Source organism: Eptesicus fuscus, chromosome 6, assembly GCF_027574615.1.
Source record: "Eptesicus fuscus isolate TK198812 chromosome 6, DD_ASM_mEF_20220401, whole genome shotgun sequence".
Classification (NCBI taxonomy): Eukaryota; Metazoa; Chordata; class Mammalia; order Chiroptera; family Vespertilionidae; genus Eptesicus; species Eptesicus fuscus.
The window spans coordinates 70011924-70037533 of NC_072478.1; the positions used below are offsets into that span (position 1 = coordinate 70011924).

Consider the following 25610-nt stretch of genomic DNA (forward strand, 5'->3'; position numbering starts at 1 on the left):
CGATCCTTCCGTCCCTCTCAGTTCAGGCCGTCCACGAGCCCCGGACGATGTTGAGCCTTTTGCTTTCTGAGGCCTGGATTTCCGCCGCTCCAAAGTGGGAACGGTCGTACCTGCCTCCCCGTGTGCGTGTGAGAAGTCAGGTGACGGGTGTGAGAGCACCGTCGCAATGCAGACACTCATTCATTCGTCCATTTACGGTATTAAGCGACAAGGGCCGGGCGGCGCGCTCACCACAGCGGACACCCTCTCCTCGCGCACGTCGCGAGACCCGGAGGGCGTCTCCCCACCACGTTCTTTCTCCCACGGAACTCCGGGTGGCGACCTTATTCAAAATGGCGCAGGCAGCCTCGGGGGCTAGTGCGGCGGCGCGGACTCCTCGTGCCCTCTGACCTGCTGGCAGCGGCCAAGGGGAGCCGGGCGCCGCCATATTGGCTGTTGTCCTGAGAGGGGAGCGGCGGCGGCGGCGGCGGCGGCGCAAGTGGAGCGAGGGAGAGGCGCGGGCAGCAGCATGACTCGGAGGCGGAGCAGGCTGAGCGGAGGCGCGGGCCGGCGCGAGCGGGCTCGGGCCGCAGGGCCGCAGAAGCCTCAGGTGCCCGAGCCCCCGCCGCCGCCGAGCTTGGAAGCCGGAGCGGGTGCAGGGCCCCCCGAAGTGCCGGCGGAGCCCGTCCGCGATGGAGCCAGGGAGGAGGACGAGCCCAAGTTGGGGCAGGTAGGAGCGAGCGAGGCGAGTGCGGCTGCTCCGGCTCTTTCCGTCGGAACGGGTTTGGGGACAGACCATCTTACCCCCAGGGCCGAGGCTGAGGCTTTCTCTGCCAAGGCAAGAGTCGAGGCTGGACCCCTCTCCCCAAAGCGGAGGCACGGCCCGACTGGTTCTGAGACCACGCTGCCTGCCCCTCCCGCCGCCTCCCGGCTGAAACAGAAGCCAGACGTCCTGGTGGTACCCCCACCCTGGCACCAGCTCTGGTCCGGAGGCCACAGCTCAGCCCTCCGCTCTCTGTCCCCAGGCCCACCTGAGTCCCCACCCACCCACCCACGGGCCGTCTCAGGCGCTGGGGCCTGGAAGGCTGCATGCAGCCTCTTCCCTTTCCCCCCTGAGAGCGGCCCCACCCCTTCCCCTCACTGCCTGCAGTCACTGCCCCCTCAGCAGCTGCCCCCGGCGTGTGTCTCCGGGGCCTCCCTCCCCGCCCTGCCCGGCGGGGCAGCTGGAGCCGAGCGCCAGGCTGTCCAGAAGAGTGTCTGGTGAGGCTCCTGCACTGAGGTGGAAACCCTGCAGAGCCTACCTGTTCTCTCCTCTGTACCCCTGACCCACAAGACGCCTGCCCTGCCCCTCAGGTCCCTGGGTTTGGCGAATTCTGCTGAGAGTGAGCAGTCAGAGGACTCGCCAAAGCTTCCAGCTTGCCTCCTGGAAGAAGGTCACTTTCTTCTGGGCAAAGGGTTTAAGGGGAGGTACCCTGCCAGTGTTCACCAAGCGGCCCGGGTGGCAGGAGCCACGGGTGCTCTGGGAGGGTCGTGGCACCTGGGGCTGGGTGGCTCGCCCTAAGCTTGCTTTGACAAAAGAGTTATGAGTTGGTCTTTTGGCTGAGCTTGCCAGGGAAGGCAGGCTCCCGCAGGAGTCTTGGAGGGTCCGATGCGGCGCCGGATGAGGCTGAGGCGTGGCTGAAGATGCGTTTGGCTCTGCAGACACTGCATCGAGCAGCAGGGGACTCTGGGAGGCTGGTGCAGCCAGAAGGCATGGCTCTTGACAGCCTTCTAGTAGAATCTCTGGAATTGTGCATGTGAGTGGGGATGCCATTTGGGGTACCATTCCCAGAAAGTCCTCACCTCCTTGGCTGTGTGAGGTACCCCTCTGTGCCCACAGCCCCAGTGCTCTCCTCTGGTATCACCCCCCATTCTGTGATGAAACATTTTGTTTATGTGTCTATTTCTACACCGGACTGTGAACTCCACAGGGGCACAGTCTGTCTTCTACCTGGTCCTCCACACCTAGCCCGGGCCTTTCTGACATGGAGTAGAAAGAACTAGGTGAATGAGAGAACGAATCTGTTGAGAACCTGTGCCTATTATCACCCAGTTTTGATGCTGGTCTCCTTTGTATCTCAGATCACAATAAAATTTTTAATTAATGAAAATATCACTACGTACTGAGTGTCAGAAGCCCCACCTTCACCCCCATCCCCTACCCTGGGCTGTGACTGGTTCTAGAGGAATGGGACTCCCCAGGTTGGAACCCACCCTCAACTGGTCTGACTTCTGACCCTGAAGCTGCTTCCCCTTCTAGCTTTTTCTTTCCCCTCTCTGGGAATGCTGTTATCCAAAAGGGGAGAGTGGGGGAAGGGAGAGCCAGGGTGCTATTGTCTTCTCTCCTCATTCAAACCATACAATAATACTTTAGGGTCCCCTGCCACTTAGCCAGTCCAAAGTATTCATGGCCAGAAAGTTTGGATGGTGGCTTAATCATTTAGTTTTTATTTAGGATGCATCTTTCCTAAGAGCTATAACCTTCACTAACATGGTACATTCCCAACATGTTCTTACCTACTCCACTGCTTAACCTTCCATTTCATTCATGCCAGGCATTTACATACCTTACTTCTAATCTTCCCACCACCCCTGTATCTCCTTAGCATTAAGCACAAATCTGATGAGCTAACTTGGTATAATTATTGGTCTGCTTTTGCTACATAAACTCTGAGTGTGCAGGAACCATCTCTGTCATCATTATACTCCATGCTTGGTGATTAACAAATGTTAATGAATGAACTGAAGGATATAAATACTATTACCCCATTTTTTCAGATGAAGAAACAGAAACGCAGAACAACTAAACATTTGCCCAAATCTCCCACTATAGGTCTCAGTGCACCCTCCCCCCCCCCCCCCCCCCCCGCCAAAGGGTGTCCTGTGGGGGATTTAACACAGCTTTTTTTTCCTTTCTTTTTTTTTCACTATAGCCACAGAGACTAAACAGATTGACAAACTCTCTTCTGATTGTGCCCAACTTTTTTGCTGGGGAGGGGGGGTTCTGTATGCCAGAAGCAGGTTTTTGTACCCGGGGAAAAGCACCTGCTGAAAGGATCAGAGGCGAGGATCTCTGTTCCCATTGCCATTTATAACCCTGTGTTATGTACACAGAGTGGGTAAGTAAAGTGGAATTCAGTGTTCTGTGCTGAGCTGAAGCCCAAGATGGCAAATCGGGCCATTTCCAGTCCACAGTCAGGTTCTAATGCCCCAAGTCACACATCGTTTTGTTTCTGGTTTTGTTTTGATTTGAACTCAAACTGGATTTATGCCATCTCTTAAAACTCTAAAAGTCTGTTGCTTGCAGCAACTGCTGCTGCTGAACCCACATTTCCACAAAGGCAGTAATCTGCAGTCTCTGAATGGTGTCTGCTCCCTTTAGCATGTAAAGGGCACCTGATTTGTGCCAGGCCCTGGGCTGTCAGGGATGCAGAATTAAATCAGACACAGTGCCTGCCCACAAGGGGCTCAGGGTCTAGAGAACATGTGTATAGTAATTGCAATAAGCTTCACTTCCTCTGAGTTAAGGTTCATAGGTCACTCTGGTTTCATCAAATCCCCTCCACTCATTTACATAACATGTACACATTTAAATGCAGTATCTTGAGCTTAATTGGTATCCCTAAAGTCTACTTCCAATTGTTTCAGGCCACTAAAGTATATTGATCTGTTCACTAAGAACCCAAATCCATCTGGTAATAAATTTATTTTGTATATTGTAAAAAAAAAAAAAAATTTAAAGAACTGAAATCCTCCCTTCACAAGAAGATAGTTACTGCCTTATTAGCAAAGGGGAAAAAACTTGCAAAGCAGTTGAAGTAGGCATAAGAAATAGTGTTCAGTGTTACAGACAGGGTGAACTCCAAGCTCAAGCTCTTGCTCTTGGTTTTGTGACTCGAGGCATGTTCCTCCCCTCTCTAAGCCTCATCAGTAACTTCAAAAAAGAATGTGAAACAACCCACATAGCACCTAGTATATCAAGGCTCACACAAGCGCAGGAGTCAGAGGTTGTGTGCGGCAGGAGCTGTGCCACATGCCCATCCAAAGTCAGTGTTCTCACCTGCCAGCTCTGCTGGCCATCTTTAGGTTTCCTTGGACCATTCAGTTTGTAATCCAGATGTGCACGCTCAGTAAACCCCCAGGAGACTTGTTAGACTGTAAATCAGCAGTTATTGGGGGTTGAACTCATGCTACCCTTCCCATCTCTGCTCTCCCTATAGCATCCCCTGGGACTGTGCCCAGCCTAGTTTAAAGGGACTCTGGAGATAGGGTTCCCCCACTGCTCAGAGTTAAAACTTGCTCCCTCAAGGGACTGGAGCAGATAATCAGTCAGTGTCTTTATTAAAACCATCTCATTATGTTTAATCTACTCAGCAAGCATTATGACCTTTGTGCTGGGGTCTTTATTCAGGACACACATACCCAGGGACCTCCTTCTTAAAATCACCGCCACCCAGCCTGGACATTTTCATTGCATGTAGGGGGAAATGATGCTGAGGGGGGATTCCTGCTGCCTCTGGTTCTTCTTTTAAGCCCATAGAAATTCACTATGTAAAAATGCCAAAAGGCCTTTGAAGATAAAGGCTTACTTGCCAAGATTTTTAACATTTTAATTTCTTTAAAACATCCCAGAGCTATAAGCTCAATATCTGATTATTAGATGGACTATTAAGATCCTAACCTTTATTTACTGAACCTAGAATTTGTGAGGACAGGGGTGATGTTTTAATTCATTTCTGGGGTATTTATTGTGCATCATTCTTATTTGCTCAAAAAATGGCTGTTAAACTAAATTATAATAAAACAAGTAAGTTCCTACCACTTTGTTCTTACCTGCCCCTACTGCTGGGCCAGGCTGGCAGTCATTTATTTAGTCCATTGCACACACCATGCTCAGTCCTCCTCTTCTTTGACTTGGGTGCTCATTTACTCTGCAAACACAGAGACACCTGATCTGTGCAAAGCACTGGGCAAGCTGGGGGTGCAAAAATGAATCAGACTTGGTCCCTGTCCATAGGGGCTCATGGTCTAGAGAACACATGTATAGTAATTGCAGTAAGGCTAGAAGAGTATTGCTTCCTCTGCATTAAGGTTCAAATGCTAGTTCAGCCTCTTGGTTTATTTTTTCATGTATAAAATTACAGTGATGCCAGGCTCACAGGGTTTAGCCCAGGGGTCCTCAAACTTTTTAAACAGGGGGCCAGTTCACTGTCCCTCAGACCGTTGGAGGGCCGGACTATAGTTTTAAAAAAACTATGAACAAATTCCTATGAACACTGCACATATCTTATTTTGAAGTAAAAAAACAAAACTGCAAAAACACCCGCATGTGACCCACGGGCCGTAGTTTGAGGACACCTGGTTTAGCCAGTACTGCATGTCAAGCACTGAACACAGGTGGTAGCTATGATTATTATAGACTAGTAGCCCTGTGCATGAATCCATGCACCAGTAGCTCTCTGCGGGGCCTGGCCGTTCCGCACCCGCTGCCAAGAGGCTCTCTGCGGCCCAGAGGCCCATCTGAGGCTGGACACGGAACGCTTGCCTCATCGCAGCGGTGACGAAGCAAGCATTCCGCCAGGCCGCTCACGCTGCCCACTCTCAGGGGCCTTCCCCCTCCCCGCCCCCTCCGCCCCCCCCCCCCCCCCCCAGGATTGGGGGACTCCAGCGGGGCTGAGAGGACTGGGCGTTGCCATTTTGTGGCTATGGGCGCTGCCATCTTTGTGATGGAGTGCCAGTTAATTTGCATATTACCCTTTTATCAGATAGGATTTTATTAGATAAGATGCTGGATGCTGAGGATGCACAGACTTTCAGAGTGCCTTCAATGTTGAGGAGAAGTTTCTCCTGAGGACAAAATGGGAGAAACTGTCTAAACAAAGGAAGCATAATAGAGACCCAGAGGCAAAAGCACCCAACTCATGGGAGAGTGAAAAGAGGCCTAGAATATCTAAAGAATGGGGCCTCCCAGGGAGGAGCAGGAATAGAAACAGCCTTAGTTTTAAAGAAACAAAAAACAAACTTTCCCTGCTTCTTCAGTTGTTTCCTTATTACTGATATTCTGCAACTGCTAATCTTCTTTATATATCAGAACATTGACCCATGCCTATCTTTTTGTTTTTGTTAATCCTCACCCGAGGATATTTTTCTATTGATTTTTAGGGAGAGTGGAAGAGAGAGGGAAAGACAGAAACATTGATGTGAGAGAAACACATCAATTGGTTGCCTCCTCCACAAGCCCTGACCAGGGCCCAGGTCGAGGAGGAACCTGCAACCAAGGTAGGTGCCCTTGACCGGAATCAAACCTGGGACCCTTTGGTCTGCAGGTTGACATTCCATCCACTGAGCCAAACCAGCTAGAGTGACCCGTGTCTACTTTGTATTGCCACCTCTACTGAATGATTGGGATGCATTGAACTATGGGACCCAGGGCTTGCCTATGGAAAGCCCATAGTGTTGTGGAGAAGGTATATTTCAACAACTGGGATACCTGTGATAAGCTCTATTCAAGATATATGTAAAACAAGTGTTAGGGCATTCCAGAGCAAAGCACAGTTCATTCTGCCTATGGACTTAGGCGGTTGTAACACCCAAACTGATCCCAAAAAGGAAGAGGCAGAGGGAAGTGTGAGGGAGTGATTTAAGGATAATGGTTCTTTGTGGCAAGGTGTGCAGAGCAGACAAGGAAAGGCCCTGTGTTTGTACCCTTTGGTTCTTTGCCCTGCTGCAGTCCTATAGGCCATCTCCTTTTTAGTCCCTACTCAAGAATCTTAGATCTCCAGCTCTCCTTGTGGTTTGCCTCTCTTCTGAAATGAATATAGGGAAACTAAGGTAGAAAGAAGGGGCCGGTCCTTATTAGAAAGTTGTAGCTAAAGAACATATTCTGAGGGGTTCAAAAAGGCCTTGAAGGTCACCTGTCTAGTCCTTTGTCCTGTGCTTCAAGTAATAACTTTGGATTGGACAAGTCTCACTTAGTAAGTTTCCCTGTCATTTCTTCCAGGACAGAAGAGGAAAGAAACTAACGGGTATTGAGCACCTACTGTGTGCCAGGCCCAGGCCAGGTACTTTACATAATTTATTTCCTTCTGTCCTCACAAATCTGTGAAGTATGGTTTATTCTAATATCATAAATGAGGAAATTGAGGCTCATCTAAGATCATACTGAAAATGGCAGAATGGGGATTTGAACTCACAGCAGTCTTGTCTCCAAAATTCATACTCTTCCACCCATGATATATCTGTGCTAGGGTTACAGAGTAGTAGGTAATACATTTCCTGGTCAGTAAACAACAGCTTTTCTGTGGCTGATTGCACCCAGGAGGTAGGTTTGATGGATGAGCTAGCCTGGGGCGGGGCAGGGGCAGGGGCGGGGGTGGGTGTGGAAGGCCATGGAGGTCAGAGATACTCACTACCCTCTCCTTGACTCAGCTTGTATAACAAGAGTAGGTTCTTCACAAACTAACTTTATGGTATGAAACAACCATTCTGCCTCCTTGGAGGACCTGAGCCTGGATGGGAGTTTGGGTGAAAGCCCCAGGGCACTGAGGTACTGTTATATCAGCTCCCTGAGAATTAACTGCAGCTCTGATTGTCAGCATTAGAATGGTCTGGGGAAAAGAAAAAAAAAGAATGGCTTGAGAGTCTTTGCAGTGAAGCCCTCATCAGTGGCCTGGAGTGATGCAGCCATGCCTTTAACATAGCATGTCCGGTTCAGCTGTGTTTTAGATTCTATTTGTGTAGACAGCTGAGACATGAGCCAGATGGGCTTTAAGCATTTGTTCATTTATTTCACCTTTTTAAAAAAAATTAATTTTAGAGAGGAAGTGGAGGAGGGGGAGAGAGGGAAAGAGAAAGAGAAACATCAGTTTGTTGTTCCACTTATTTATGCATTCATTGGTTGATTCTTGTATGTGCCTTGACCAGGGAGCAAACCTGCAACCTTGGCTTATCAGGATAATGCTCTAACCATTTGAGCTACCTGGTCAGGGCTGTTCATTTGTTCAGTGAAGGCCTGCTTTGTGCCAGGTCCAAGCCAAGCCTAGGTTCCTGGGCACACTTAAGTGACCAGCGTGCACCCCCTACCCCCAAAGAGCTCCCATTCTACCAGGAGTTTGGGGACAGAGAATATGTCTGTAGTACAAAATAATAGGTACAATACTAACATAATTAGCTCTACTTAGTCTGGTCCTTCAAAATCTTTACTGACCTTTAACCAGGATCTTAGAGAATGAGTAGGAATTTGCCAAGGAGTAGTGCTGATGTGCTGAGTATGAATAGAGCCTAAGGTTCTCAGGTAGAAATGGAGCATGGAGAGGTTAGCTGGGGCCAAGTCATGAATGCCAGAGGCCATAGAGTGCCCTGGTAGTAAGCTCAATCAGAAAGGAGCCTGGAGATTAAAGAGAGACCAAGATAGGAAAGGGGAGCTAAAGGAAGATCATCTAACTGGATAGATATTCAAGAAGGAAATAATAAGCTTATATTAAGTAAAGAAGCCCAGTATCCTGGTTGTTTGTTTATTTTGTTTATTTGTTTTTTTAAAATATATTTTATTGATTTTTTTACAGAGAGGAATGGAGAGGGATAGAGAGCTAGAAACATCGACCAGCTGCCTCCTGCACACCCCGTACTGGGGATGTGCCTACAACCAAAATACATGCCCTTGACCGTAATCGAACCTGGGACCTTTCAGTCCGAAGACCGATGCTCTATCCACTGAGCCAAACCGGTTTCGGCTTGTTTGTTTATTTTTAATTTGTGTATTTTAATTTATGTTCTTGCCTGATTCTTTGAACGAATGAGGCATCCAGGTAGGTTGGGAACATCGACAACACAGTGCATGAGCCTGCCTGGGTTAGGCATGTGTTCTTAAGGCAGGAGCTCTATATAGTTTTGTTTTCCAGCACCTAGTACAATGGTTGGCATCAGGTCAGGGGCTCTTAAAATGTTTGTCGAATGAGGGAATAAATGAGTGAACAGAAGAGTAAATGGTGATGACTGAGCTGATAAGTCTTTCTAGACTGGGAATTCATTATTTTCTCTGCTTCTGGAAGGGAATTTTAGCTGCTACTGTTGTCCTCTGCCTGTCTTGGTTACAGGAAAGCTATTGGAGTCTGGTGCCTTCAGAGTAGAGTGCTCTAATGGGCCGTTTCAGAATAGAATTTGGAAGCTGCTGCAGAGCCTCTGTATAGATACAGCATGTGTCTTGGGGAACCCTCTACAAACGCACATGTACTCTCGGACGTACTGTATAAAGAACCCGTGAGAGGAATAGAAGCAGGTTTAGTGCTGGAAATTCGATCCAGCTTCAGAACAGTCCTTGACAGCTGTCTGGTGACCCAGGTTATTCCCCTTAATCCCTAAATTATGGACAAAAAGGCTGGGGTGGAAATTTATTCATGCCCCAAAGAGCTATCCAGGTAATGCTGTGAACTATATCATTGTTTATCACTATTGCTTTTTGTGCATTTTGGCAGTTCTCAAAGTGTTTGGTGTTGGGGCCGTTTTACATTCCTAAAGATTATTGAGGACCCGAAGAGCTTTTGTTGGTTAAATCTGTTGATATCTACCAATTTAAGTATTAAAGCTGAGGAAGTAAAAATACTTAGTTACCAATTCATTTGAGAATAGCAGTATTATACCTGTTACAGTAATAATTTTTAATGAAAAAATAATTATTTTTAAAAAAATGGGTGAGAAGAATGGTCTTGTTATCATTTTTGCAAAACTTTAAATGTCTGGCTTAATATAAAAAAGCTGGATTCTTATATATGCTTTTGTATTTAAACTGTTATAATATATTGTTTTGGTTGAAATATATTAAAAAATCCAGTCTCATATAGATACCTAGTTGGAAATGGGAGGAGTATTTTAATAGCCTTTCCCGATGATTGTTGATGTTCTTTGCAGTGTGGAATCTGTGACCATATCAGTGAAGTGTAAATATTCATTTACATTAAAATTATTGGATTTTTGACCAATGTTTGACTTTTTTGTTTTTGTTTTGTTTGTTTTTTAAGAGAGAGAGAGAGAGAGAGAGAGAGAAATATAGATTGGTTGCCTCTCATACACACCCTGACCAGGGATCAAACTCGAAATCTTTTGGTGTTCAGGATGACGCTCCAATTAACTGAGGCACATCGGCCAGGACAATGTGTGATTCTTTAACATCATGCTTTGATCCTTTGGAAAATAGGTTTATTGAGCTATACAGATTTTCCAAATGTTTCCCCATTTCATTTTATATAAGATTTGTTAACATCAATTCCCATTAAATCAGTAAAGCCTTTAAGTATTGGGGAATTGTCAAGCTCATTATGGTGAATACAAGTTTTCCAAAATTTTAAGTTTTGCTTGAAAGGTTGAATTTTATCATTGGCCATAAATAAATTGTTTTTCTTGAAGTAACAGGCTCATTTTGTTCTTTTTTTTTTTTTTTTTTTTTTTTAGAAAATGTCTGATAGAACCTAAGTTCAAATAATCAGCTTGTTAGTCATTCTTTTAAGTGGAAATGGTGTTCTATGAAAAGAGTGGCTTCTCCTTTCTTTGATTTTTATCTCTTTTATTCAGGAAAAACTAGACTGCCTAGCATAATGCTTCTTAGATGAAAAGTCTTGGGGCCTGGTCAGATGAGGGAGCAGAGATACTGGTTTTAATGGCTGCACATAACAACCCCCAGGGCTGGGAGTGGTTATAGTCTAGGGCTTACCTGGTTCCTTGACTGCTCTGGGAATATGCGTGCTATAACATGGATCCCGTTTGAGTAACCCCACACTCTCCAGAGATTCTGGTTTTGCTCAGAGAGTGAAGTAGAATTATCTTGGAGCTTGTTTGAGCAAATCTTAACTCAAGAGAACCCCTAGAACCGTTTCCTCCCTTCCCCCCCACCTTTTGCCTAAGTCTAGACCTGTGTCTGCAAAGGCTCTGAAATTTTAACTGAGGTGGGAAGGAATAATTAGTTGTTGCCCAGGGCTGCTGGGTTTAAGAATCAATTCCACCAGCCTTTGTGGTGAAGAAAAATAGTTGAATGCTTCATTCATTTCATAAATATTTATTGGTCATATTCTTTGTGGGGGAATACTGTGCCAGGTGATAACAACACATCTTGAGAACAGTTAGTTGGAAGCCTGGGTTGACTTCAGGGTATAAGGGGTCACAAGTTCCAGGAATTTGGAAAATGGCAGGAGATTGCAATCAGAGGGAATTCCGAACCGAGCTTTTCTCTGCCAAAGCAACAATGTGAAGGAACAGTGGTAGTACTGACTGAATATAACATCTCCACAGCTTGGGGTTCTCACCAGCCTCTGTCAATTAGAGATGAAAATGTCAGATAGAAAAGTCCCCAGGCCCCACCAGGCATTGTACCCACGTGCAGGCACCAAGGCTGAGGGTTAAGACAGTTTTAGGGGTTGCCTAGAAAGAAGGACTCACGTATACCAAACTCAGGTCAGTGGATAAGCTAGTTCCTGGTGTAGACTTATTAAGAACAGAATAGCCCAGGGGCCTAGATAATAGATTGTCTATTGTGTGGATCCTTTGAGGTAAGCTTTGCATCTCTAATGTCACTTAATCCTCTGGGCAACTTTATGCAATGTAGGTGGTATCCCTTCTTCAGTTAATGTTAATTAGCTTCCCAGGCTCTGTGGTTTTCTCTTCAACTGTCCTATAAATTCACTTCCATTGATGGCTAATCTCATTTATTGTGTGTACCAATTTGGCTATAGGGGAAATTACTTTATTTCCACGAACAGAGGCATCTCATTATAATCTCCAAAGAATGCAATTTTACACTCTTTCACACTTGAGATTAGAACAATTTGGGTGAAGGTCCAGGGTAGGGAGATGGCCTTTCTTTGTGGGAAGCAATAATTTCAAGTGGTGTCTCACCAAGCTGCCTGCCAGCAGTATTGCACTGGGAACATTTAACAGGTTTGATTTTGCCACTATGTGTCCAGCTGAGCCTAGGCCCTGGGTTGCATTGTGAGGGAACCAGACAAGAATCAGACCTGGTGCTTGCCTTCTAGGGACAGAAGATATAGGTAAATAAATTAAGTGGAAGGCACAGATGCTATAACCAAGGCACAGTGTGCTGTGGGATATGTGAAGGGAGGTGAATTATAAGAGGAGCTCTCTAGGAAAGCTTGGATAAGGTTGGATTTAAGCTGGGCATTTAAGCCCTGCCCAACTCCTTATTGATAAACATGGGAAGGAAGGGTGTTTGGGCAAAGGCATGAGGTAGGAGAATACAGAGTATTTGGGGAACTGAAGGAATGACTTCATGGAGTTGAGGGCAGAGATGAAGATGTCTAACAAGTCACCTTAGAGTCATGGCATGTTAAGAAATTCTTGCATTCTTATAAAATACAGTGATCTGTATTTCTATATTTTCCACCCTAATCCTGGTTTTAAGTACTGTTTTCTATCACTCCCATCTGGTTCATAATTAGTACCATATGTTGAGCAACATATTATGGGGCTGGCACCAGACTAGGTGCTTTGTCATGTTTAATGCTCACAGCTGACCGTACAAGTTCAGACTTAATCCCATTTTACAGATGAAGAGACAGAGAGTAAGTATAACTTGCCCAGCATCATACAACTGGTAAGTGATAGAGGCCCAGGATGCCAAAGCCAGTATTGTTTCCACTACACCCTAGACCAGTGATGGCGAACCTATGACACGCGTGCCAGCACTGACACGCGTAGCCATTTCTGATGACACGCGGCTGCTGATGAAACATTTGCTGCTCCTGAGGATGAAACATTTGCGAAATAGTGTTTTTTCCTCAAAGTGACACACTACCCGAGTTATGCTCAGTTTTTTGGCGAAGTTTGACACACCAAGCTCAAAAGGTTGCCCATCACTGCCTTAGACTTATTAAGGTGCCACACCTACTCTGGCACTAAATGCAGTCTATTGGTAACACATTTAACTTATAAGAATTCTGTATTTGCTTTTAAAAGAAAAAAGAAAAGAGCAGCCATTGTGGTTCAGTGGTTGAGCATCGATCCCTGAGCCAAGGGGTCAATGGTTCAATTCCCGGTCAGGACACTTGCCCGGATTGTGGGCTTGATCCCTGGTAGGGGGACTGCAGGAGGCAGCCAATCTATGATGTTTCTCTTCAATGTTTCTGTCTCTCTCCCTTCTTCTGTCTCTATATTAAAAAAAGAAAACAGAAAAAAAAACAATTAATCTTATATTGTTTTAATGTATATTGTTAATGTATATTGTACATTTGAATTCTCGGTCATACCTAAAACACATATGCTGTACTTCACAGGCCATATAAAGAATTTCAAGAATAAATTTACTCAGAAGATTTTCATCTAATATAGTAACTTTAGAATCTAACACCTAACTGAAAAGAAGCTCTGTTGTAGTAAAATTACATGTCCAGGTGTTTGCCTTAAGACTATGGTCACCATCATTACAGGGAAGGAACATGGGTATTGGCCTCACTTTGTTCCTCTGCAGTTATTAGGGCTTATTGTAGCTATGGAAAGTTTCCTGGGCACACTTCGCAAAAAGGTCTTCTTTGCCTTAATTTCTCTGATCAGCATTCTCCTCTATACACCTTCCACCCTTTCCATGAGATACCACCAGTGGGTTCCAGGAGGCTGTACCTTGTTGTAATTGCTACTGAGCAGCTGCCTTGCTCACTAAAATGTTTCCTTGGCAGAGACCGTGTAGGCTCTTAATATCTCATATGAGTTTCACATGTAAGGTTTCTGTGCCTCTGGTACTCTTTTCAAAGGTCCTTGTACTTCCCAAAATGTTTCCTTATGTCCCTGGTACTACTGTTTGGTCCCTATTCTTCCCTAGGGACCAAAGTCAGTGTAATTGTAATATGACAGATTTAAGGATACTCTGATTCCATCTTACTCTAAGAAGGTGATTTTAGCCCTAACCGGTTTGGCTCAGTGGATAGAGCATCAGCCTGGGGACTGAAGGGTCCCAGGTTCGATCCTGGTCAAGGGTATGTACCTTGGTTGCGGGCACATCCCCAGTAGGGGGTGTGCAGGAGGCAGCTGATCGATGTTTCTCTCTATCCCTCTCCCTTCCTCTCTGTAAAAAATCAATAAAATATATTTTTTTTAAAAAGTGATTTTATTTGAAAAAGATGATGGCATTGCCCAGCCGACATGGCTCAGTGTCAACCTATGCACCAGAAGGTCACGGTTCAATTCCTGGTCAGGGCACATGCCCGGATTGCCGGCTAGATTTTCAGTGTGGGGCATGCAGGAGGCAGCCAATCAATGATTCTCTCTCATCATTGATATTTCTATCCCTCTCTTCCTCTCTGTTCTGCTCTGAAATCAATACAAATATATTTTAAAAAGAAAAAGATGATGGCATTAATTTTACTGGTAGGTTGAGAATGATAATGTTTATTATTCCTCTGCTTGGCCTCTGCAAACACCTGTTACCTAGTGGTGGGTAAGTTTGGAAGGTTATCCATTAACAGTTGCATGTAACAAACCATCCCAGAACATTGTGGCTTAAAGCAATGTCATCTATTACTTCTCATGAATATATGGGTTAACTGGGTATTTCTGCAGATTGGAGCCAGCTTGGCTGATCTCAGCTGTGCTCACTCATGTATCTGATCTGCTAACCAATTGTCTAGAAAGACTCAGTTTTCTTCACATGTCCCTCACGTCCCTCCAACAGCTAGCCTGATCATGCTTATGACATGGCAGAGGTGCAGGAGCGAGCAAGCCCAGCCATGCAAGGAAACAAGTAGAAATGCATTCATTTTTCAAGCTTATGCCAGCAGCACATTTGCTAATATCCTATGGGCCAAAGAAAGTGACATGACCACGCCCAATGTCAGAGTGAGAGGGGACTACAAAGTTGTAGGACATAGGAAAGCCATTAATTAGGGTCATTAAATCCAATTAGCCTCCTAGTCAGTACCCCTCAATGTGAAAGAAAACCTGTATACATATGTCAAGTTCTCCTAGAAGGGAAAAAGAAAAGTCCAGATAAGAATTACTATGTATTGGGACTATCCTATGGGTATGCACAGGGCTAGGCACTTGCCCTGTTTATGCATTGAGCCTCACAACTCTGCAAGGTAGGTAGGAAATGGAGCTTGAGAGGTTAAATAACTTGCCCAAGGTCACCCAGCTAATGTGGTCAGGCAGGTGTTAGAGTACATGTCGGTCTGACCTCCACAGCTCAGGTTCTTTTCACCACACCTTTGCCTCTCAGAAGCACCAGGGGTCTGCCTTACCTTCCCTTCCAGCTCCGTTTTCAATTCAGTTGATGCCTTTTGACTAGCTATACAAACCCTTCCTCCAAAATGCTGCTGTGGTCCTAATGGAATTACATAGCTCTTCAGGAAACCCACATGTTGTATTACCTGAAATATTCTTTCCTTCCAGATGGCATTGGTCTGTAGACTGCACAGACAATACAAGGATTGTGGCCTCTCTCAGACATCTCAGAGAAGGAAGGGCCATCTTCTCTTTAAACTTCAAGACTTGGGGACATCGGGACATTAAGGCATTTGAGCATGAGCTTTGGAGTCACCCTCACTGAGATTTAAATCCTAGTTCAACCACTCACTAGCTCTGCAACATTTGGCAACTTATTTAACTTCTTAAAATCTGTTTCTTCATCTTTAAAAATGGGAATAGTAACACCTACTTTGCAGAGCTGTTACAGTGCCTAAAATTATGTAAAGTGCCGAACCCAGTGCATGGCACATAATAAGTGACATTATTAGTATTGCTAATATTATTTCTAAGCAGCCTTTCCCCTCCTGGGAAACCCTGTTTCTGTCTGTTGGACAGGTTCCCCCCACCTCCAGCCAGTCTGTGCAGACTTGTTGCTTGCTGTGTCATCGGGAACGCAAAGGCTGGGAAGAAGGCCCTTCCCAAAACGGACTGGTGTTGCAGGGTGAGAAGCTGCCCCCTGACTTCATGCCAAAGCTCGTCAAGAATCTCCTAGGCGAGATGCCTCTATGGGTCTGCCAGAGTTGCCGAAGGAGCATGGAGGAAGATGAAAGGCAGACAGGTCGAGAGCATGCAGTGGCGGTAGGTAACCACTGTGAAGGGGTTCCTGAGTACAGGAGGGCTGCCTGCCCAAAGAAGTCAGGCTGTTGAACTGTTCCTTCCCTGTCCTCTCAGGTGGCTTTCCTCGGATGTCCCTTATGCCCAGGTGCTGAGAGACTGCTGGGCTGTACCCACATAGCATTAGTGGCTTAGGTTCACATGGCAGGGAAGAAGAGAGAGGCTTAAGGCAGCCCACTGGCCCCTGAGGAGAGTCTGTGTACAATGTGAGGGCCAGCTCATAGGAATTGATAGATAGGGACCCTGCTCTTTCCATGTGGCCATGCTGCCTTCAGCTCTGTGGCAGCTTGAAAGCCAACCAGTATGGCATAGATGGCAGAGGTCAGTTTGAGGGTCTATAGTGTGCCTCAGAAGGCCTCCGAGATGCTGGGAGCCATCTAAGGCTCCAATCTCCTGAATCATAGCAGTCAGACCATCCTTGTTTCTTATTCCCCTCCAGCCCCTCTATTTTACCCAGGACTCCTGACTTAATGACCCTTCTCTCCTTGGTAGCTCTCTGGACTCCCCAAAGGCCCACAGTTGACAGACATTCTCTGATCCCTCCCCTCCCCCCAAGTCTCTCACCAGCATCCACACACTTTATTTCACTGGGAGCAGCACAGCCCACGGGGAGCAACTTGGCCCTCGTTTGCCCTTGCACCTGGAGCTGTGGGGATTGTGCTTTGGCCTAGAGGAGGAAGCTCTCCTGGGTAAGCTTAGGCAGCCGAGGATTGGCTCTGATGTTTGCTGTTTCATCATGAGCCTCTTTCTTACCTCTTCTCCAGATATCCTTGTCACACACATCCTGCAAATCACAGTCTTGTGGGGGTGAATCTCATTCCTCTTCGTCATCCTCTTCATCATCCTCATCCTCGTCCTCATCCTGCCATGGAAACTCAGGGGACTGGGATCCCAGCTCGTTCCTGTCAGCACATAAGCTCTCGGGCCTCTGGAACTCCCCACACTCCAGCGGGACCGTTCCAGGCAGCTCACTTGGGAGTCCTCCTTCCATCCCCGGTGAGTGTCCCAGCTCGGGAAAGAGACAGGCCTCAGAAATGTAGACAGCTGTGTTTTTCTAACCACTTTGTTCAAACAAACCAGAAGATCAGTTATTAAATTAAGTAAAGGTAGAGCTATTCTAATGGAAGCAGAGGGGCACTCCTTTCCTCAGGACTCTGAAGCTAAAAAACACTGCTGTCATTGGCTCTGGTAGCTGTTCCCATTAGAGCCAGAAGGGGACCTGGTGGGCACTGATGGAGTCTAGGAGGGCCCTTAGGGCATTAGGACCTAAATCACAGAACACCTGACCCTACTGCAGCACAGAGGACTTGGGTGCCTTGGTCTCCTTTGGCCCCCTTTTCTCCACGTATGGGGTGGGTATAAAAGGCCGCACTTCTATCCGCAAGAGGATGACACTGCAAGCTGCCATGATTATTAGCCTATTTTGTAGCCCTATATGCCTTCTTTAGACCCTGAGGCAATCCTCAGAGACCAAAAGAAAAAAATCATGGCTTATTGATGTACTGTGTTAATATGGAATTACTGTCTACTTGTAAGTGGAGTGGCTGAGTTCTTCAGAGGGGTGCTGTCCCTCAACTGTGAGAGTTGAGCAGTACATATTTCCAGTTATTTTGGTGCATAAACCAAAGTCATGTCAGCCTATTTTTTACTTCTCTGATATCTGGGGCCACTGGAGAGTCTTACTCCTCATGGCCCAGAGACAGAATCTCAGCCTGCTGCTCTGCTGGCTCCTGCAGATCCTGCCCTGGGTCTGAGAAGTACCTGAGCAGGCAGGTCTTAGAGATACCTTGACAGACAGAATACGTTTCCCTGCTTATGCCACAGTAGAGGTGTATGGCCTTCCCTGGGGCTGGCATTCCTGATGCCTTCTCCCTCAGGCCTGGGCTTCTCAAGCTTGTCCAGCCGAGCTGCTGCCTTCAGAGAAACCTCTCCAGCCCAAGGTGGCACTGCTAGACATTCCCAAAAGCTCATGGGTTTACTGTGCTGAGGTACTGTGCTCAAATATGTCCCTCTGTTCGCAGTAAGCAGGGTGCTGGGGCAGCGGGTCCTTGGGTTTTCCTCCCAGAGGTCTTGACACCTTTCTCCCCCATTTGTCCACAGGTGAGGTTTTCCCCATCTCGGAGCACCGCCGGCACTCAGACCTCACTGCTCCACCCAACAGCCCCACTGGCCACCATCCACAGCCAGTGTCACTGATCCCATCTCACTCTGGATCCTTTGGCTCACCATCCCACCCACACCTGCTGCCCACCTCCCCCACAGCACCATTCCCTACGCAGGTTTCAGAATGCCCTGTTGCTGCTGCTGCCGCCCCACACACCCCAGGGGCATGTCAGAGCCCCCACCTGCCTTCCACCAGCATGCCACTCCTGAAGATGCCTCCTTCTTTCTCGGGGTGCAGCCACCCCTGTAGCGGGCACTGCAGTGGGCCTCTGCTCCCACCACCAGGCTCACAGCAGCTTCTTAACACTCACAGGTGAGTGAGTGGCCTGAAGGACAAACTCCTTGCTGACTTGGGCTTAGAGTTTTGGAAAACTTTGCAAAGGCTACCGTTGGGGTGGAACTTAAAGGGTAGACTCTGTTTATGGTTGTTGTTTTTTCATAGTTTTTACAATTATAAAAGAAATACGTATTTGTTATTTTATAAAAACTTGGGAAAATTGCCCTGGCTGGTGGTGTTCTGTGACTAGAGCATTGGCCCTCACACCAAAGGGTTGAGGGTTTGATTCACAATCAAGGGCACGTACCTGGGTTGCAGGTTCACTCCCTGCCCCAGGGCACAATTGGGGTGTGTGTGGGAGGCAACCAGTCAGTCTGTCTCTCACATCGATGTTTCTCCCTTTCCCCCTTCCTGCCTTCCCTTCCCCCTCTCCCTCTTTCCCCTTTCTCCCTCCCTTCCACTCTCTCTGAAAAGCAATGGGAAAAATATCCTCATGTGAGGATTAACTAGAAAAAAAATTGGAAAAATTTAGAAATATCTATAAAGAAAAAATATCCTCAATCAAAAGATAAATTTCTAATGCTGCAGTATAGTCTTCCTGATGTTTCTCTATGTAGCATAATTAGGTCTCTCTTCGATATACTTTTTTAAAAATTGATTTTAGAGAGAGAGAGAGAGAGAGTCAACGAGTTGTTGTTACACTTATTTATTCATTCGTTTGTTGATTCTAGTATGTGCCCTGACTTGAGGATTGAACCTGCAACCTTGGTGTATCGGGATGATGCTCTAACCAACTGAGCTACCTGGCCAGGACACTATACATTTTTGTGTAATTTTTTTTTTTTTTAACATTATACCATTGATGATTTCTCCAGTTAAAAATTCTTCTAAACACTTTTCAGTGGCCACTTAATATCTCATTGTATAGCTCTAGCATAATTTGTTTTTATCATTCTCTTACCCCTGGACATTTAGGCATTTCCAGTTCTTAAACCATTATAAACAAGGCTGTTATAAGCATCCTTGCACCCAAATCTGTGTTTGAGTTGGGAATCGTGTTCTTAAGGTAGAGTCCTAAAGTAACTCTAGTTATTGAGAAAGGTTATATTAATACTAGTAGCCCATTTGCAGGAAAAATCCTGCAAGCGGCCTCTGTGGCCGCATGCGCTGCCGCTGCTGGCACCGTTGCAGCCGCAGTGCCTACACTCAGGCGCCACTGCCGCCTTCCGCGCTCTGCCCCGCCCCGCCCTGCCTGGGCTTTCCCTCTGGCAGCCACCTTGCTTTCTGCTTTTCCTTAAGTTGTCTTCAGTCTTCACTCCTCCCTCCCTCAGCGTATGCAAATTAACTGCCATATTGGTCATGTAATTTGCATACTTGCCCTGATTGGCTGGTGGGCATGGCTTTGGCTGGTGGGCGTGGCTTGGGCATAGCGAAGGTGCGGTCAATTTGCATTTGTCTATTATTAGGTAGGATACCAGAGGCCTGGTGCACAAAATTCGTGCACTGGGGCGGGGGGGGGGCGGGTCCTTCAGCCCAGCCTGCACCCTCTCCAATCTGGGACCCCTTGGGGGATGTCCGACTGACTTCCCTGTCACAATCCGGGACTGCTGGCTCCCAACTGCTCACCTGCCTGCCTGATTGCCCCTAACTGCTTCTGCCTGCCAGCCTGATTGCCCCCTAACCACTCCCCTGCCAGCCTGATCGATGCCTAACTGCTCCCCTGCTGGCCCAATTGCCCCCAACTGCCCTCCCCTGCAGGCCTAGTCGCCCCCAGCTGCCCTCCCCTGCAGGCCTGGTAGCCCCCAACAGCCCTCCTCTGCAGGCCTGGTCCCCCCCCGCCAACTGCCCTCCCCTGCTGGCCTGATTGCCCACAACTGCCCTCCCCTGCTGGCCATCTTGTGGAGGCCATTTTGTGACCACATGGGGGCGGCCATCTAGAAACCACATTGGGGCAGCCATCTTGTGCGAGGGCGTGACGGTCAATTTTCATATTACCTCTTTATTATATAGGATATTTGAAAGATACAGTTCTTTGGAGAAGATAGAGGTCTATTTTTTATTATAAGTCAGATCTGTGTTTATTATATATACATTTGTAGTTGCCCACTCTAAAATCCCACCACTCTTAGCAATTTTCCCTCCTTGTCTCTCCCACATGCGTTTATGATATCTGTATGGTCAGCAGTTTCACTTAGCATTTTTTAGCCTCCTGTGTGGTCTTCTGAGACTCAGCTTCATGGATGGGAGGATATTCTCCACAGAGCACTTTACCATTCTCTAGTCACTGAATATTTAGGTCATTCCAACATTTTTTCCCAAACATTTTTATTTTCATTTTTTAATATATATTTTTTTATTGATTTCAGAGAGATGGAGAGAGATAGAAACATCAGTGATGAGCCCTAACCAGTTTGGCTCAGTGGATAGAGCGTTGGCCTGTGGACTCAAGGGTCCCAGGTTAGATTCTGGTCTAGGGCATATACCTTGGTTGCGGGCACATCCCCAGTGGGGGGTGTGCGGGAGGCAGCTGATTGATGTTTCTCTCTCATCGATGTTTCTAACTCTCTCTCCCTCTCCCTTCTTCTCTGTAAAAAAATCAATAAAATACATATATGTATTTTTAATTTTTTCTTTATATTGAATTTTTAAAAATATATTTTATTGATTTTTTACAGAGAGGAAGGGAGAGGGATAGAGAGCTAGAAACATCGATGAGAGAGAAACATCGACCAGCTGCCTCCTGCACACCCCCTACTGGGGATGTGCTCGCAACCAATGTACATGCCCTTGACCGGAATCGAACCTGGGACCCTTCAGTCTGCAGACCAACGCTCTATCCACTGAGCCAAACCGGTTTCGGCAATAAAATATTTAAAAAAAAAAAAAAAAAGAAACATCAGTGATGAGAGAGAGTCATCGATCAGCTGCCTCCTGCACACCCCACACTGGGGATTGAGCCACAACCCGGGCATGTGCCCTTTGACGAGAATCGAACCTAGGACCCCTCAGTACGCAGACCAACGTTCTATCCATTGAGCCAAACTGGCTAGGGCTTCCCCAACATTTTAATATTATAAGTAATATCTCTAAAGATGCCTTTGCCTAAAGCTTTTTCTGACTTGGATTTTTCTCCTTGGAATAGAACTCTCAGAATGAAAAAAAATTCTCAGTTTAAAGGATGTCAGGATGTCTTTTTTTTTTTCTTTTTTCTTTTTTATTTCAGAGAGGAAGGGAGAGGGAGAGAGATAGAAACATCAATGATGAGAAAATCATTGATCGGCTGCCTCCTGCACACCCCTACTGGGGATCGAGCCCTCAACCTGAGCATGTGCCCTTGACCGGAATCGAACCCAAGACCCTTCAGTCCACAGGCTGACACTCTATCCACTGAACCAAACTGGGTAGGGCTGGTTTTGTTTTTTTAAGAAGGGTTTTCAATACACTGAAAAACTGCTTTCCAAAAAGCTCTCCATAATTCCATGGCACCAATATTAGAGTGCTGATCTCTCCATATTCTCAGGGGTACTGAGCATTATAATTTTGCTAATGTAGTAGCTGAAGAGTGGTCAATTTGGATTAAGTTTCTCTAAGCACCGCTGATAATAGCTCATGCTTCTCTTTTTCCACCCATGGGACTAACCTGCCCTGGAGCCAAGCCTCTTCCCGACCCCTTGCCTTGCCCTTCCACCTGGCTCCCACTGCTGATGCCAGTCTGTATTATAAGATGCCCTGAAATCCAGAGTCAGCAGTGCAGTGGGAGAGCATGAACTTTGCGCACAGTCACAGGCTGAGTCCTGGCCACTCCATGAGCAAAGCAGGGAAGCACTCTGAGCCTGTCTCCTCCACTGCAACACCTATTTTGCACACCTTGTGGGGGTGGTAGTTAGAAATAATATGTTGAATACAGTACCTGGCACAAACAAGTTCTTGGAGTCTATTGCCCACAAGGCCCATTTGCTTTCCTAACCTCGAGGCCCAATGGCTAAGGCAGGTTTGCCTACTGGTGCAGACTCGGGCATAAGATCTTAGAGAGTGAAAGGAGACTTACCCTGTTAACCTCCTTTGGATACTCCCGGGGAGCCATCAGCCCACTAATTTGTTCAGATTCCTACTTGCTGAGAACTTACTGTGTGCAAAGCTTTTACGCTATACGCTGGGACCCAAAAATAGAAGTGGCATAGTCCCTGCCTTTGGAGAGTGCACAGTTAATCTGAGACAAATAGATCGCTATAGCAAAGTGTGATAGATGGTAGGATGGAGACAGAGTCCGGGAGGGTCACATGGTGGGTGTGGCCAGGAGAGGCATTGGGGACCTTTCCAGAATAGTGCCATTGAGCTAGGCCCTAAGGGACAACGAGGGTGTTAGCCCTGTAATTATGAGGGGCATCGATGCAGCATGACTGCCTTGACCTTCGTGGGATGAGGCAGCTTAAGGGCAGTCAGGACATTGATGGTGGGGCTGCTTCTCCAGGTCCCTGTTGTAGCCTGCTCCTGCCATGCCCTCTCTCACCTTTGGGCCTGTCTTTCTCCCCCATCAGCAGAGACCCCGGGTGCAAGGGGCACAAGTTTACACATAGTGGCCTGGCCTGTCAACTGCCCCAGCCCTGCGAGGCAGATGAGGGGCTAGGCGAGGAAGAGGACAGCAGCTCAGAGCGTAGCTCCTGCACCTCGTCCTCCACACACCAGAGAGATGGGAAGTTCTGTGACTGCTGCTACTGTGAGTTCTTCGGCCACAATGCGGTGAGTGAACCTGCCCATACCTGAGGGCTAGGGGCCAGCCAAGGTGAGCCAGGGGAGTGCCTGCTCTCCCCAGAAACCCCTTGCTCAAGGGGATAGTAACCTCACTGGGACCCTGTGAGTCCTTGCACCTGTGTCTGCTCACTTGATCCTTACAGCAAATTGGTGAGGTAGGGATTTTTAAACATTTTGCTAACTTTGCTATTTTCGTGGTTTCTCTTAAGATGACTTTATTTTTTCCTTACGCAAAAGGAAAGGAAATGGCAGAGAGGAAAGCTATAATTCTGATGACTTTGTGTATGGCATAATCACAGAGAAGTGAACACTTGTGCAATGAAGGCAGAATGGAAGCAAAGGCTCTCAGTCCCCCAAGTGTGAGAGCCAGCTGAGGGACAGGCCATGTGCGCAGATGGTGCCAGGAAGAAGGCACAGAGCAGAATACATGCTGTCTCTGGACAAGGGGAGGAAGCAGTTCAGAAGTCTTCTAAGGTGAAGAGGAAGGGGCCGCTGACTAGGGGAGAGCAGTTGAGAACAGAAGAAATGAAAGTAATTACATTGCTAGTCACCTTTCAGCTAGGTGTTATCCTCATTTTAGAGATGACAAAATTGAGGCTCACAAGACTCAGTGACCTGCCCAAGGTCATACATCTTCCAAGTGACAAAGCCTGGGCTCAAACCTGCTTTCCTGGCTCCCATGCCAGTGTGCTCCCAATGCTGTCACATATCTCCTACTCCCTCCTCCCGCCGTCTGGCTGAGGTGAAGCCATTTGGCCTCTGTGGCTCTGGTAGGAAGAACAGTTGTCTCGCTTCTTACCACATGTTTGGTGCCAGCGGGTGGGAGTCCTACGGGCTTCCCAGGCCCAGGGTGTAATGTCAGCACCTCCCCCTCCCCCAGCCACCCGCTGCCCCGACGAGTCGGAATTATACCGAGATCCGAGAGAAGCTCCGTTCAAGGCTGACCAGGCGGAAAGAGGAGCTGCCCATGAAGGGGGGCGCCCTGGGCGGGATCCCTGGGGAGCCCGCCGTGGACCACCGAGATGTGGATGAGCTGCTGGAATTCATCAACAGCACGGAGCCCAAAGTCCCCAACAGCGCCAGGGCCGCCAAGCGGGCCCGGCACAAGCTGAAAAAGAAGGTGGGTGTGGGGGGGGAGCCCAGCTCTATCACCTCTTCTTCCCGAGGAATCCCTTGCCCCAACCCCCAGGACTCTGGGGCATGAATACTGCTGGCTGCCAAGGACCTTGGCGTGGCTCACTGCTCTGGGAAGGTCTGAATGAGTTTGGGAGGCATCAGGGTCAGGGAGACTGGGGGCCAGTGACTGGAGGATAAAAAAGTCCTGGCCTCAGAAGCAGCTTGCTGGATTCTTTCAGGCCCAGGACTTGATTTAGTCAGTCAATCACTTAATCATTCAGCAAAAACAAAGCATTTGTTAAGTTCTTTCCCTGGAGAAGCTTGGTCCAGTGGAGAGACAGACACAAAACTTGGCGAGCACATTAGTGTGTGACACATACTGGGATGACGGAAGCCCCCCATCCTGCTTGGGCTTGCTGGAAATGGCCATACCAAGAGGCTGACTCTGGAACTGAGTCACAGGGAGTGAATACAAACTCATCAGGAGGGCCCTCCTGGCAGCGGGCATAACACTTTCACAGCAGTAGTACAGCCAGGACTCAAACAGGAGAGGAAGGACAGACAGTGGAGGTGAGGAAGGGCCTACAAGGCTTGATCCTGCAGTTGAGGGGAGTCACTGGAGGGCTTTAATCAAAGAACACTTGGTCGATTCTGTGTTCCAAGATTATTGTGTGGCAATATGGAAGATAGCCTGGTGAAGTGATACTCAAGATCAGAAAGCCGAGAGCCAGAGTACAGATGGTTGATGGTGGGACTGGACGAGAGGTGTATTTTCAGAGGAAGCAGCAGTGACAGGGTTTGGTGATTTGATTGCAAGACAGAGAGATAAAGGAGTTAGGGATGTTTCCCAAGTGTTTGCTTAGGTGACTGGTAGAATGGTGTGCCTTTCACTGAGCAGGGATGGGATTGGCAGAAGACAGGAATTCATCTGGGGCATGTTACCTCAGAGGTTCTCACGAGACATCCAAGTGGAGATGGAGGTGTGGGGCTGGGAGTTGCCAACGTGGACATGTGATTGAAGCCATGGGAATGACCTAAGCTGAGGCCAGTGAGTTTTTCCCGGGCAGCCCTGATGCCAGGCGAGCCCTAGGGCTTGATGGCTGGTCCCCTGCCGCCTCATTACCTTTTTGCCTGCCTACTCCCGGCTGCATCTGCACGGTGCCATACTTGAGAGCCCAGCAGCTGAGGAGATTGGGTTTGACAACCAGCT

The 25610-nt window shown here is 47.5% G+C and overlaps 1 protein-coding gene across 5 annotated transcripts in view; it reads left to right on the forward strand.

The window, feature by feature from the left end:
* The first annotated feature begins 412 nt into the window (after nucleotides 1-412).
* The window catches only part of FAM193B (family with sequence similarity 193 member B), a 33591-nt gene continuing 8393 nt past the window's right edge, over nucleotides 413-25610 (forward strand). Inside the window, exons 1-6 of one of the 5 annotated variants that reach the window (XM_028149706.2) lie at nucleotides 413-709; nucleotides 15814-16056; nucleotides 16857-17088; nucleotides 18193-18568; nucleotides 23071-23272; nucleotides 24165-24404. In XM_028149706.2, the coding sequence (XP_028005507.2) occupies nucleotides 509-709; nucleotides 15814-16056; nucleotides 16857-17088; nucleotides 18193-18568; nucleotides 23071-23272; nucleotides 24165-24404 (1494 nt within the window). In that variant the 5' untranslated portion in view covers nucleotides 413-508. The remainder of the gene's footprint in view (nucleotides 710-15813; nucleotides 16057-16856; nucleotides 17089-18192; nucleotides 18569-23070; nucleotides 23273-24164; nucleotides 24405-25610) is intronic. The other 4 variants (XM_028149710.2, XM_028149718.2, XM_028149726.2 and 1 more) reach the window with 4 other exon arrangements.